General features: G+C 28.5%; 2 protein-coding genes and 2 pseudogenes across 2 annotated transcripts; 2 read left to right on the top strand and 2 right to left on the bottom strand.

Moving 5' to 3' along the window:
* Positions 1-1029, bottom strand: part of LOC138899995 (uncharacterized) — a 131394-nt pseudogene extending 130365 nt beyond the window's left edge.
* A 1392-nt stretch (positions 1030-2421) lies between these two features.
* Positions 2422-4065, bottom strand: LOC138899994 (uncharacterized). The gene has a single exon (XM_070186694.1). It carries the CDS (start codon positions 4063-4065, stop codon positions 2923-2925), a length of 1143 nt encoding a protein of 380 aa, XP_070042795.1. The 3' UTR covers positions 2422-2922.
* Positions 4066-4432: 367 nt separating this feature from the next.
* Positions 4433-5425, top strand: LOC138899993 (uncharacterized; annotated as a pseudogene).
* Positions 5426-9140: 3715 nt separating this feature from the next.
* On the top strand, positions 9141-10304 carry LOC138899992 (uncharacterized). The gene has a single exon (XM_070186693.1). It carries the CDS (start codon positions 9141-9143, stop codon positions 10281-10283), a length of 1143 nt encoding a protein of 380 aa, XP_070042794.1. The 3' UTR covers positions 10284-10304.
* The last annotated feature ends 3869 nt before the right edge of the window (positions 10305-14173 follow it).

Below are 14173 nucleotides of genomic sequence, written 5' to 3'. Positions count from 1 at the left end.
ATATACAAATAATAAGCAGAGAAGAATATAAGGATGAAGAATCAAGTGAACAAAAAGTAATATTTGATAATGATATTTTTGAAAAAATAAAAGGAAAAGATTTAGATTTAAGCATCGGTAAAATATTAGAAGTACCAACAATAAAAAACTGGTTCAAAATTAAAAAAGAAGAATATTATGTAATAAGTCAAAAAGAACATATAATAGATTGTAAATATACTAGAGGAAAAGCTAAAATACCTATAATAAATAAAAGAACAATAAATAAAGAAATTCAGAATATAAAAGCAAAAAATCCGATCAAATATGTACACTTAGGAGGAACAGAAATACTTATAAAAGCCTGTTTTAGAGAAGGGATAGATACACCAATAGAAATATATTTAGCAGATGATAGAATAGTACAACCTATAGAACAGGAGTAATAGATCAAAGAAAATACCTAATAATGATAAATACTGGACAAGAAGACAATTATATAACTAAAGAACTAGTTAAAGAAAGTGAAATAATAACTACAGAAACAATATGCCCAGGATTACCTAAAAATTTGGTAGGAACAGAAGAAATAACAAAGAAGGAACTAATTATTGGAGGAATCCCAGTAGAAATAGAATTTAATATTTACCAAGGAAATGAAAATATTACCTTAGGAATAAAATGGTTAGAAACAGTTAAACCATATAACAATCTTTCTTCTTGCTCTAATTCTTTTTTCTTTTCTCTTTCTCTCTGTTTGTTTTCATACAATTCTTTTAATATTGCTAATTCTTTTTCTAATTCCATTATCCTGGTGTTTTTGTTTTCTTCCACTTGCTGTAATTCTTTTTTAGCTTGTTGCCTAATTTTTTCAATTTCATTTTTCCTATCAATTTCTTCATTTTCTTTTATTATTCTTGTCATTGCTGTTAAACTATCTTCTAATCTTGCAGTTTCTTTTTCTAACATTAAATATATGTTTTCTCCTACTTTCTTATATCTTCTTCCTATATTTGAAGTTATTATTAGCTTTTGTTCATAAATCTTCATAAGTCTGAATATTCTTCTACCAAATCGTATGTATTTTGTGGGTCTTCTACTTCTTTTTCGTATTTAAGTATTTTTTCCCAAATATCTATTTTTATGTCAGTAGGTTTTAATTCTTTGATAAAATATAGGACTAGTATTTTATATTTTTCTAGCATTCTTTTTGTCATGTAAGTAGTTATTCTGTATTTTTCTATCATTCTTTAAAAGTGGTTCAGATTATATTTTTGTTTAGTCTTTAGTGGATTTGTTGTATTTATGACTATTTTTATATTGTAAATATTTTATTGTAATATTCTGTTTGTAACGGTTTTATTTTTAATATTTCCGTTATGTCTTGTTGTATATTTATCAGAAGGTCTATATCCTTTGTTATTAAGTAAGTATTGATTGTTAATTTTAGTTGTTGTTCTAAAGCTTCTATTTTTTCCGTAATTTCTATCCAGTATGGTAAATATTCTTGATTTATCATGCTTAATCATAATATTCTCTTATTATAGATTCTAATTTTGATATTTCTATTTTACAATTTGTTATATATTCTACATATTCTATTTCTCCTGTTTCTATATATTCGTTTATATTAATTTTTTGGAGTTGGAAGAATGTTATTAATTTGTTTATATTTAGTTTTTCTAGTTTATCCTTATTATGTAGTTCTTTTAATTGTTTTATATTATCTCTTATATGTTCTAAAAAGATTAGATCTTTAGATTCTTGATATAATTGCATATTTTGATGTAATCTATGTTCTTGTAATTCTATTATTTTTCGGGTTTCTGTTAGGTTCATCTAGTCTGAATATATATCCTCTGTAAGTATATCAAATTCAGATAGGCTTATTGTATTCTCTTCTTCTAAGTCAGATAATTCTGCTAAATCATACCATTGTTGGGTCATTAGTTCTAGTATTTCGTTCATAAGTAATTTGTCAAATATTATATTTTTGATATCATTATTTAGTGATCTAAGTATGTGTAAAATGGTTATTTTATATTCATCAGTGTTATCTAAGATGTAAGGATGATCCATTTTTGTTTGATGTTTTGGCTAAAAATATTCCTTTAATCTCTTCGTTTATCATGTTTATCGTCATCCTATAACAAGTTATTAAGAACAATTCTTTTAGTCACTACCATGATTTTTTGCTTCAATCGTTTTACCCTAACAGCGCCTCAACTCTGGTTACTTCCCTACCACGGCCTTCTGCCTTACTGGTTTCACCCTTAGGATGGCATAGTCTGGGCTTAAACTACTCTCAGCATAATTATTCATGGCAAACTTACTAAAATTATTCTAAATAACAGTTATAACATGATAACAATTATGATAATCTAGAGATTTCAGGAATATATGTATTTAGCTATACATATTTTTAAAAAAAACTTACTTGATACTGTATATCGGGGATTTCTTCTTTCATAGGTTTGGATTGCTCCATAGATTAAAGATGTTAATTTATTTCACTGAATAGATTTTTACAAGAGAGGTTACAAGAGAGTTTTTTCAGAAGGATGTGAAAGGGGTAAGGTAAGGTGTGTCCCTCTAAGCCTTAAGGGCTGTCTATTTATAACGGAAACTAATCCAAACATCGTCCTCCTAACTTTACACTTGGACGGTCTAAAATTAAAGTAAAAGACGCGTTCCCAACAGTTTTTCCACTGACAGTGGTAGTGATAAAGTGGGACTCACAACAACAACTTAAAAACTAAAAGACGGAAAATAATTTACATAAAGTCAAAAGTTGCTTTAATAATTACATAGCTTTTTTCTTTATGTCATTTTCTGCTTCTTCTTGGGTCCTGCCGATCCTGCTAGCTGTCCTTTTGTTTTTGTCTTGTAGCTTTTGTTGTAAGATTCCTTTGTCTCTTTCTTGATATTTTGTTGCGTATCTTTTTAGTTTTCTTCTTCTTCAAATTTGATTTCTGGAACTATGTTTTTCTCTCCTTGACATTTCGAACATATGTGCTCTGAGTAGATTGGACTAATTTGTTTGCAGTATCTTGTCATTAAGTTTTGAGAAATAAATTCTCCTCTAATAGCTCTTGTAATGGGTGCTTCTTCTGGTTGGATTAATGTTTTAATCCATCTCCGTATCTCTTCCATGTCGTTTTCCCTTAGGTTTTTTGAATGGGTGTAGATCATCGTGTGTTCTCGGGATTGGTATCCCCAAATAGGTTTTTCTTCTACATAATTGTTGACTAGTTCACTTAGAATGGTTGATAGTCCTATAATTCTTTTGTTTGAGTAGAATGCTGGTATATCAGGTTTGGGTATTTCTGGTTGTATTTGTACATTTTCTGGGATAATCATTTCTCTAGTTAGTCCTAATTTAATAACTTGGATTATTGGTTTTATCTCGTTATAGAGTATCTCTGCTGGTGCTACATAAAATTTTATATAAAATAGGTCTCCTTTGGTGATTCTCTTGTAGGTAGTAAAGGCACTATATAGCTCTGGTATTGTAGCTATTTCTTGTCCGGTTTGTGTGTACACTGTACTTAATAGTCCGTAATTGTAACATGTTTTAACTAAATTTGCATTCGTCCCTGGTTGGGCAATCAGTCGGTTGTATCCTTGTAATGGTTGTGTTATATAGTCTGTTTTTGGGTTTTGGATTGTTTTTGATCTCGGATTTAGGTTTAAAAAGGTTTGAATCTTGTGGATATTTTGTATATAGCTGTTGGTAATATAATCGTAGGTTTGTTTTTCCTGGTTTAAGCTTTCTCTATAGCTAGTTGTTTGTGGTGATGGTGTCAAAGGATTTTGGGATTTTGGGGTATATGGCTTGTTGAACATGGCGTTCATATTTGTATTTGTATGTTTTCCTTTTCTTATTGCTGATGTTGATGTACCTGCAGCTGTATGTAAAATAGTGTTAGTTTGTAGGTTTTGGATTTTTAGGTGTTTCCCAACGTCACCTCCTAGGTCCGCATGTTTTGAGCCATGCTGCTGGCTTAGTTCCGCATGTTTTGAGCCATGCTGCTGGCTTAGGTTTTTTGCTTCTATAATCTGCAACCTCTTTTCTACTTCCGTCATTTGTAGTGATAGTGTAGTAAGTATTGAAAATAGGTCTTGTGTAGTTTCTTCTTCATTTGTTTGTGTACTTTTGTCTTGATAAGTAATCTGCAATCACATTCTTGTCAGTAGGAATTATTTCTATTGTAAATGTGAAATTTAGTATATTTAATACGAGTCTTCGTATTTCTTTCGTTGTAACTGAGTCTTGTACCTTTTTGGTTATCCACCATTTAACTTGTGTGTTATCTGTTCTAACAATAAATTTGTTATATACTATATATGGTTCAAACGATAATAAACACTTATATAAAGCTAATAATTCTTTTCTATTTATTTCCCATTTTAACTGTGGTTCCGTAAATGATCCTGAATAATATCTACAGTGATGTTCTATTTTTTCATCCTTATATTAGCAATATTAAAAGAATTGTATGAAAACAAACAGAGAGAAAGAGAAAAGAAAAAAGAATTAGAGCAAGAAGAAAGATTGAAGGAAGAAATAGAAAAATTTAGGGAAAAATTAAAAGAGGACATAGAAGTAAAACTTGAAGAAATAAATGAAACTAATAATGAAAATGAACAGAATACAGAAAGTTCAGAAGATTCAGAAATAAGTGAAACATATACAGAACTTATAACTAAAACAAATAACATAATAAATCCAGAAATATATGCCGGAGATATAAGCGAAAAACCAAGTACATCAAAAGAAAGAAAATACAAACAAACAATACCAACATATTACAATAATAATTATGAACGAAGTGACAGAAGTAAAGTATTATGGGATAAAAGATTAAACAGAAAATGGACACCAAAAATAATAAATGAACAATATAACTTTTTGGACTTAGATTGCGTAGAAGACGTTAATAAAATAATACAACTATGGGTAGGATATATATCAAAACAATTAATAGATAATAAAATACCAATTCCAGAAGCACCAGGATATATAGAAAGGACAATAATAGGAACAGTAAAATTATGGATACAAAATCTAAATGATGAAAGTATAAAAGCATTAAGAAGTAATAAAAAATTCGATGGTGAATCAGCTACAACAACTATAGACATATTAATAAAATATGAATTAGCTATAAGAAATGAATTTAGTAGTATGACAACAGAAATAGAAGAGCAACAAAAAGAAAAAACAGTAAGTAGAAATCTAATGAACAAACTAGCTATATGTAACATGTGTTACATAGACGAATATACGTGTGCATTTAAAGAATATTACTATAAAGGAACATATAGTGTTGAAGAAGGAAAAGAAATCAGAAAAATATACTTTACAAAATTACCAGAACCTTTTAGTTCTAAAATAATAAGAGATTGGGAAAAAGCAGGATTAGAAGATACCTTAGGAGCTAGAATTAGATATTTAAAGAATTGGTTTATAGAATTATGTGAAAAACATAAAGAAGAAATTAAAATGGAAAAAACACTGATAAAAAACCTTACATGTTGTAAAATTAAAACTGCACCCCAGTTTGGATGTACAGATAATTATTATAAAAAGAAAAATTATAAAAGAAAATATAAAAAATATAGAAGAAATAAGTTAAAATATAAGTATAAAAACCCGAGGAAAAGATATTATATAAAAGATTACAAAAGAAAAAGACCATATAGAATTAAGAAAAAATTATCCGAATGTACTTGTTACAATTGTGGAAAATTAGGACACCTAGCCAAAGATTGTAAATTACCTAGAGACCCTAAAAAGAAACAAATAACAGAAATTAACACTGATAATGAAGAATACATGCAACTAGACTATATAGATTATGAATTAGATAGTGAAGATAGTATTTATGAATTAGAACCTGAATTAGAAACAGAAATAGAATCAGAAAAAGAACTATCAGATATAGAGGAAAATGACTGAAAACGATATACAAATAATAAGCAGAGAAGAATATAAGGATGAAGAATCAAGTGAACAAAAAGTAATATTTGATAATGATATTTTTGAAAAAATAAAAGGAAAAGATTTAGATTTAAGCATCGGTAAAATATTAGAAGTACCAACAATAAAAAACTGGTTCAAAATTAAAAAAGAAGAATATTATGTAATAAGTCAAAAAGAACATATAATAGATTGTAAATATACTAGAGGAAAAGCTAAAATACCTATAATAAATAAAAGAACAATAAATAAAGAAATTCAGAATATAAAAGCAAAAAATCCGATCAAATATGTACACTTAGGAGGAACAGAAATACTTATAAAAGCCTGTTTTAGAGAAGGGATAGATACACCAATAGAAATATATTTAGCAGATGATAGAATAGTACAACCTATAGAAAAGAGTATAATTTGTGCAATAAAAGGAAATTTGATATACCAAAAATTTAAATTTATAATTAGTGCTAACTATACAGTAGCATTAAAAGATGCTAATATAGATAAATCACTAGTATTGTACTGGAAAATGTCAGGAATAGAGCTGGCACCAGGAAGTAAAATATTTACAGCAAAATGTAAAAATTTATATATATTAACAACCAATCACAAAATAACAGCACGAAATAAGATTGAAAAAATAAAGATAGAAAACCCATTTGATAGTATAATATCAGTCATAGACAATAATGATTATAGTTACAAAGATATAGATATGGAAGGAGATTTAGAAATAGTAAGAGAAAGACTAAGCACATCTAAAAGAATAAATTATGAATCCCCACAAACTACATCTTCAAGAGCAAGTACCTCGAGAAGATTAGAATATACAAACCCACAAAGATTAATAAAAGAACCGGAGTTACACAACTATTATATAACAGGAGTAATAGATCAAAGAAAATACCTAATAATGATAAATACTGGACAAGAAGACAATTATATAACTAAAGAACTAGTTAAAGAAAGTGAAATAATAACTACAGAAACAATATGCCCAGGATTACCTAAAAATTTGGTAGGAACAGAAGAAATAACAAAGAAGGAACTAATTATTGGAGGAATCCCAGTAGAAATAGAATTTAATATTTACCAAGGAAATGAAAATATTACCTTAGGAATAAAATGGTTAGAAACAGTTAAACCATATAACCTAGGAGATAGACATCTTATAATAACATATAAAAATAAGAAAATAACAATTGAAAGAACCTTAACATGACAAAAATATATATACTAGCAAAAATAATAATAGAAGGATATTACAGCAGATATTATACACCCATGATAGATACAGGAGCAGGAGTAAATGTATGCAGACATAACTGTTTACCTGAAGATAAATGGGAAAAATTATTAACACCTATTGTGGTAACAGGATTTAACAATGAAGGAAGCTTGATAACGCAAAAAGCAAAAAATATAAAAATACAAATATGGGATAAAATACTAACTATGGATGAAATATATAGTTATGAATTTACAAATAAAGATATATTAATAGGAATGCCCTTTTTAGATAAATTATACCCACATATAATAACAAAAACTCATTGGTGGTTTACTACACCATGCAAACAAAAAATAGGAGCAAAAAGAGTAAGAAATAAAATAAGAAAAACAACACCGTGGATTAAAGGAAGTGAAAAGGTAACCCAAAAATTAGAAAATGAAAAAATAAATGAGCAACAAATAGAATTAATAATATTTGCTATAAATAAGATAAAAATAATTCAAGACAAATTAGAATCATTATATAATGAAAATCCCCTTCAAGGATGGGATAAACATAAAACGAAAGTAAAAATAGAATTAATAGATGAAAATAGTATAATAACACAGAAACCATTAAAATATAATTTTAATGATCTAGAAGAATTCAAAATGCATATAAAAGAACTATTAAAAAATAATTATATACAGGAAAGTAATAGTAAACATAATAGCCCAGCATTTATAGTAAATAAACATAATGAGCAAAAAAGAGGTAAAAGTAGAATGGTAATAGATTATAGGAATTTAAATGCAAAAACAAAAACATATAATTACCCGATACCAAATAAAATATTAAAAATAAGGCAAGTACAAGGATATAATTACTTCAGTAAATTCGATTGTAAATCAGGATTTTATCACCTAAAATTAGAAGAAGAATCTAAAAAATTAACAGCTTTTACAGTACCACAAGGATTTTATGAATGGAACGTTTTACCATTTGGATATAAAAATGCACCAGGAAGATACCAACATTTTATGGATAGCTATTTTAATCAATTAGAAAACTGTATAATCTACATAGACGATATACTACTATACTCAAGGACACAAGATCAACATATAAAATTATTAGAAAAATTCATACATATAATAGAATCCTCAGGAATTAGCCTTAGTAAAAATAAGGCAGAAATACTTAAAAATCAGGTGGAATTCTTAGGAATTCAAATAGATAAAAATGGAATTAAAATGCAAACACATATAGTACAAAAAATAATAAATTTAAATGAAACCCTAGATACAAAAAAGAAATTACAATCATTCTTAGGATTAGTTAATCAAGTTAGAGAATATATACCTAAATTGGCAGAAAATTTAAAACCTTTACAGAAAAAATTAAAGAAAGATATAGAATATCACTTTGATGAAAAAGACAAAACATATATACAAAAAATAAAAGATATGTGTAAAAAATTACCAAAACTATATTTTCCAGATGAAAATAGAGAATTTATATATATAGTAGAGACAGACTCAAGTAACCATAGTTATGGAGGAGTACTTAAATACAAATATAAGGATGAAAAAATAGAACATCACTGTAGATATTATTCAGGATCATTTACGGAACCACAGTTAAAATGGGAAATAAATAGAAAAGAATTATTAGCTTTATATAAGTGTTTATTATCGTTTGAACCATATATAGTATATAACAAATTTATTGTTAGAACAGATAACACACAAGTTAAATGGTGGATAACCAAAAAGGTACAAGACTCAGTTACAACGAAAGAAATACGAAGACTCGTATTAAATATACTAAATTTCACATTTACAATAGAAATAATTCCTACTGACAAGAATGTGATTGCAGATTACTTATCAAGACAAAAGTACACAAACAAATGAAGAAGAAACTACACAAGACCTATTTTCAATACTTACTACACTATCACTACAAATGACGGAAGTAGAAAAGAGGTTGCAGATTATAGAAGCAAAAAACCTAAGCCAGCAGCATGGCTCAAAACATGCGGAACTAAGCCAGCAGCATGGCTCAAAACATGCGGACCTAGGAGGTGACGTTGGGAAACACCTAAAAACCCAAAACCTACAAACTAACACTATTTTACATACAGCTGCAGGTACATCAACATCAGCAATAAGAAAAGGAAAACATACAAATACAAATATGAACGCCATGTTCAACAAGCCATATACCCCAAAATCCCAAAATCCTTTGACACCATCACCACAAACAACTAGCTATAGAGAAAGCTTAAACCAGGAAAAACAAACCTACGATTATATTACCAACAGCTATATACAAAATATCCACAAGATTCAAACCTTTTTAAACCTAAATCCGAGATCAAAAACAATCCAAAACCCAAAAACAGACTATATAACACAACCATTACAAGGATACAACCGACTGATTGCCCAACCAGGGACGAATGCAAATTTAGTTAAAACATGTTACAATTACGGACTATTAAGTACAGTGTACACACAAACCGGACAAGAAATAGCTACAATACCAGAGCTATATAGTGCCTTTACTACCTACAAGAGAATCACCAAAGGAGACCTATTTTATATAAAATTTTATGTAGCACCAGCAGAGATACTCTATAACGAGATAAAACCAATAATCCAAGTTATTAAATTAGGACTAACTAGAGAAATGATTATCCCAGAAAATGTACAAATACAACCAGAAATACCCAAACCTGATATACCAGCATTCTACTCAAACAAAAGAATTATAGGACTATCAACCATTCTAAGTGAACTAGTCAACAATTATGTAGAAGAAAAACCTATTTGGGGATACCAATCCCGAGAACACACGATGATCTACACCCATTCAAAAAACCTAAGGGAAAACGACATGGAAGAGATACGGAGATGGATTAAAACATTAATCCAACCAGAAGAAGCACCCATTACAAGAGCTATTAGAGGAGAATTTATTTCTCAAAACTTAATGACAAGATACTGCAAACAAATTAGTCCAATCTACTCAGAGCACATATGTTCGAAATGTCAAGGAGAGAAAAACATAGTTCCAGAAATCAAATTTGAAGAAGAAGAAAACTAAAAAGATACGCAACAAAATATCAAGAAAGAGACAAAGGAATCTTACAACAAAAGCTACAAGACAAAAACAAAAGGACAGCTAGCAGGATCGGCAGGACCCAAGAAGAAGCAGGAAATGACATAAAGAAAAAAGCTATGTAATTATTAAAGCAACTTTTGACTTTATGTAAATTATTTTCCGTCTTTTAGTTTTTAAGTTGTTGTTGTGAGTCCCACTTTATCACTACCACTGTCAGTGGAAAAACTGTTGGGAACGCGTCTTTTACTTTAATTTTAGACCGTCCAAGTGTAAAGTTAGGAGGACGATGTTTGGATTAGTTTCCGTTATAAATAGACAGCCCTTAAGGCTTAGAGGGACACACCTTACCTTACCCCTTTCACATCCTTCTGAAAAAACTCTTGTAACCTCTCTTGTAAAAATCTATTCAGTGAAATAAATTAACATCTTTAATCTATGGAGCAATCCAAACCTATGAAAGAAGAAATCCCCGATATACAGTATCAAGTAAGTTTTTTTTAAAATATGTATAGCTAAATACATATATTCCTGAAATCTCTAGATTATCATAATTGTTATCATGTTATAACTGTTATTTAGAATAATTTTAGTAAGTTTGCCATGAATAATTATGCTGAGAGTAGTTTAAGCCCAGACTATGCCATCCTAAGGGTGAAACCAGTAAGGCAGAAGGCCGTGGTAGGGAAGTAACCAGAGTTGAGGCGCTGTTAGGGTAAAACGATTGAAGCAAAAAATCATGGTAGTGACTAAAAGAATTGTTCTTAATAACTTGTTATAGGATGACGATAAACATGATAAACGAAGAGATTAAAGGAATATTTTTAGCCAAAACATCAAACAAAAATGGATCATCCTTACATCTTAGATAACACTGATGAATATAAAATAACCATTTTACACATACTTAGATCACTAAATAATGATATCAAAAATATAATATTTGACAAATTACTTATGAACGAAATACTAGAACTAATGACCCAACAATGGTATGATTTAGCAGAATTATCTGACTTAGAAGAAGAGAATACAATAAGCCTATCTGAATTTGATATACTTACAGAGGATATATATTCAGACTAGATGAACCTAACAGAAACCCGAAAAATAATAGAATTACAAGAACATAGATTACATCAAAATATGCAATTATATCAAGAATCTAAAGATCTAATCTTTTTAGAACATATAAGAGATAATATAAAACAATTAAAAGAACTACATAATAAGGATAAACTAGAAAAACTAAATATAAACAAATTAATAACATTCTTCCAACTCCAAAAAATTAATATAAACGAATATATAGAAACAGGAGAAATAGAATATGTAGAATATATAACAAATTGTAAAATAGAAATATCAAAATTAGAATCTATAATAAGAGAATATTATGATTAAGCATGATAAATCAAGAATATTTACCATACTGGATAGAAATTACGGAAAAAATAGAAGCTTTAGAACAACAACTAAAATTAACAATCAATACTTACTTAATAACAAAGGATATAGACCTTCTGATAAATATACAACAAGACATAACGGAAATATTAAAAATAAAACCGTTACAAACAGAATATTACAATAAAATATTTACAATATAAAAATAGTCATAAATACAACAAATCCACTAAAGACTAAACAAAAATATAATCTGAACCACTTTTAAAGAATGATAGAAAAATACAGAATAACTACTTACATGACAAAAAGAATGCTAGAAAAATATAAAATACTAGTCCTATATTTTATCAAAGAATTAAAACCTACTGACATAAAAATAGATATTTGGGAAAAAATACTTAAATACGAAAAAGAAGTAGAAGACCCACAAAATACATACGATTTGGTAGAAGAATATTCAGACTTATGAAGATTTATGAACAAAAGCTAATCGGAGCTAAATCCGACCCACAAACCCCCCAAAATGGTACCAGGAAGTAAAATATTTACAGCAAAATGTAAAAATTTATATATATTAACAACCAATCACAAAATAACAGCACGAAATAAGATTGAAAAAATAAAGATAGAAAACCCATTTGATAGTATAATATCAGTCATAGACAATAATGATTATAGTTACAAAGATATAGATATGGAAGGAGATTTAGAAATAGTAAGAGAAAGACTAAGCACATCTAAAAGAATAAATTATGAATCCCCACAAACTACATCTTCAAGAGCAAGTACCTCGAGAAGATTAGAATATACAAACCCACAAAGATTAATAAAAGAACCGGAGTTACACAACTATTATATAACAAGACTCAGTTACAACGAAAGAAATACGAAGACTCGTATTAAATATACTAAATTTCACATTTACAATAGAAATAATTCCTACTGACAAGAATGTGATTGCAGATTACTTATCAAGACAAAAGTACACAAACAAATGAAGAAGAAACTACACAAGACCTATTTTCAATACTTACTACACTATCACTACAAATGACGGAAGTAGAAAAGAGGTTGCAGATTATAGAAGCAAAAAACCTAAGCCAGCAGCATGGCTCAAAACATGCGGAACTAAGCCAGCAGCATGGCTCAAAACATGCGGACCTAGGAGGTGACGTTGGGAAACACCTAAAAACCCAAAACCTACAAACTAACACTATTTTACATACAGCTGCAGGTACATCAACATCAGCAATAAGAAAAGGAAAACATACAAATACAAATATGAACGCCATGTTCAACAAGCCATATACCCCAAAATCCCAAAATCCTTTGACACCATCACCACAAACAACTAGCTATAGAGAAAGCTTAAACCAGGAAAAACAAACCTACGATTATATTACCAACAGCTATATACAAAATATCCACAAGATTCAAACCTTTTTGTATCCATAATTTTACTGTTCCTATTATTGTCCTTTCTATATATCCTGGTGCTTCTGGAATTGGTATTTTATTATCTATTAATTGTTTTGATATATATCCTACCCATAGTTGTATTATTTTATTAACGTCTTCTACGCAATCTAAGTCCAAAAAGTTATATTGTTCATTTATTGTTTTTGGTGTCCATTTTCTGTTTAATCTTTTATCCCATAATAATCAGGTGGAATTCTTAGGAATTCAAATAGATAAAAATGGAATTAAAATGCAAACACATATAGTACAAAAAATAATAAATTTAAATGAAACCCTAGATACAAAAAAGAAATTACAATCATTCTTAGGATTAGTTAACCAAGTTAGAGAATATATACCTAAATTGGCAGAATTTCCTTTGTCTCTTTCTTGATATTTTGTTGCGTATCTTTTTAGTTTTCTTCTTCTTCAAATTTGATTTCTGGAACTATGTTTTTCTCTCCTTGACATTTCGAACATATGTGCTCTGAGTAGATTGGATACCATTTTGGGGGGTTTGTGGGTCGGATTTAGCTCCGATTAGCTTTTGTTCATAAATCTTCATAAGTCTGAATATTCTTCTACCAAATCGTATGTATTTTGTGGGTCTTCTACTTCTTTTTCGTATTTAAGTATTTTTTCCCAAATATCTATTTTTATGTCAGTAGGTTTTAATTCTTTGATAAAATATAGGACTAGTATTTTATATTTTTCTAGCATTCTTTTTGTCATGTAAGTAGTTATTCTGTATTTTTCTATCATTCTTTAAAAGTGGTTCAGATTATATTTTTGTTTAGTCTTTAGTGGATTTGTTGTATTTATGACTATTTTTATATTGTAAATATTTTATTGTAATATTCTGTTTGTAACGGTTTTATTTTTAATATTTCCGTTATGTCTTGTTGTATATTTATCAGAAGGTCTATATCCTTTGTTATTAAGTAAGTATTGATTGTTAATTTTAGTTGTTGTTCTAAAGCTTCTATTTTTTCCGTAATTTCTATCCA

The sequence above is a fragment of the Nicotiana tomentosiformis genome, chromosome 10 (assembly GCF_000390325.3).
Source record: "Nicotiana tomentosiformis chromosome 10, ASM39032v3, whole genome shotgun sequence".
Classification (NCBI taxonomy): domain Eukaryota; kingdom Viridiplantae; phylum Streptophyta; class Magnoliopsida; order Solanales; family Solanaceae; genus Nicotiana; species Nicotiana tomentosiformis.
Note: the sequence above shows the minus strand (reverse complement) of the source record. Positions and strands in the feature narration are given on the sequence as shown.

Bases quoted from the DNA above. Each gene is read 5' to 3' on its own strand.
- LOC138899994 (XM_070186694.1), bottom strand. From the start codon at position 4,065: ATGACGGAAGTAGAAAAGAGGTTGCAGATTATAGAAGCAAAAAACCTA.
- LOC138899992 (XM_070186693.1), top strand. From the start codon at position 9,141: ATGACGGAAGTAGAAAAGAGGTTGCAGATTATAGAAGCAAAAAACCTA.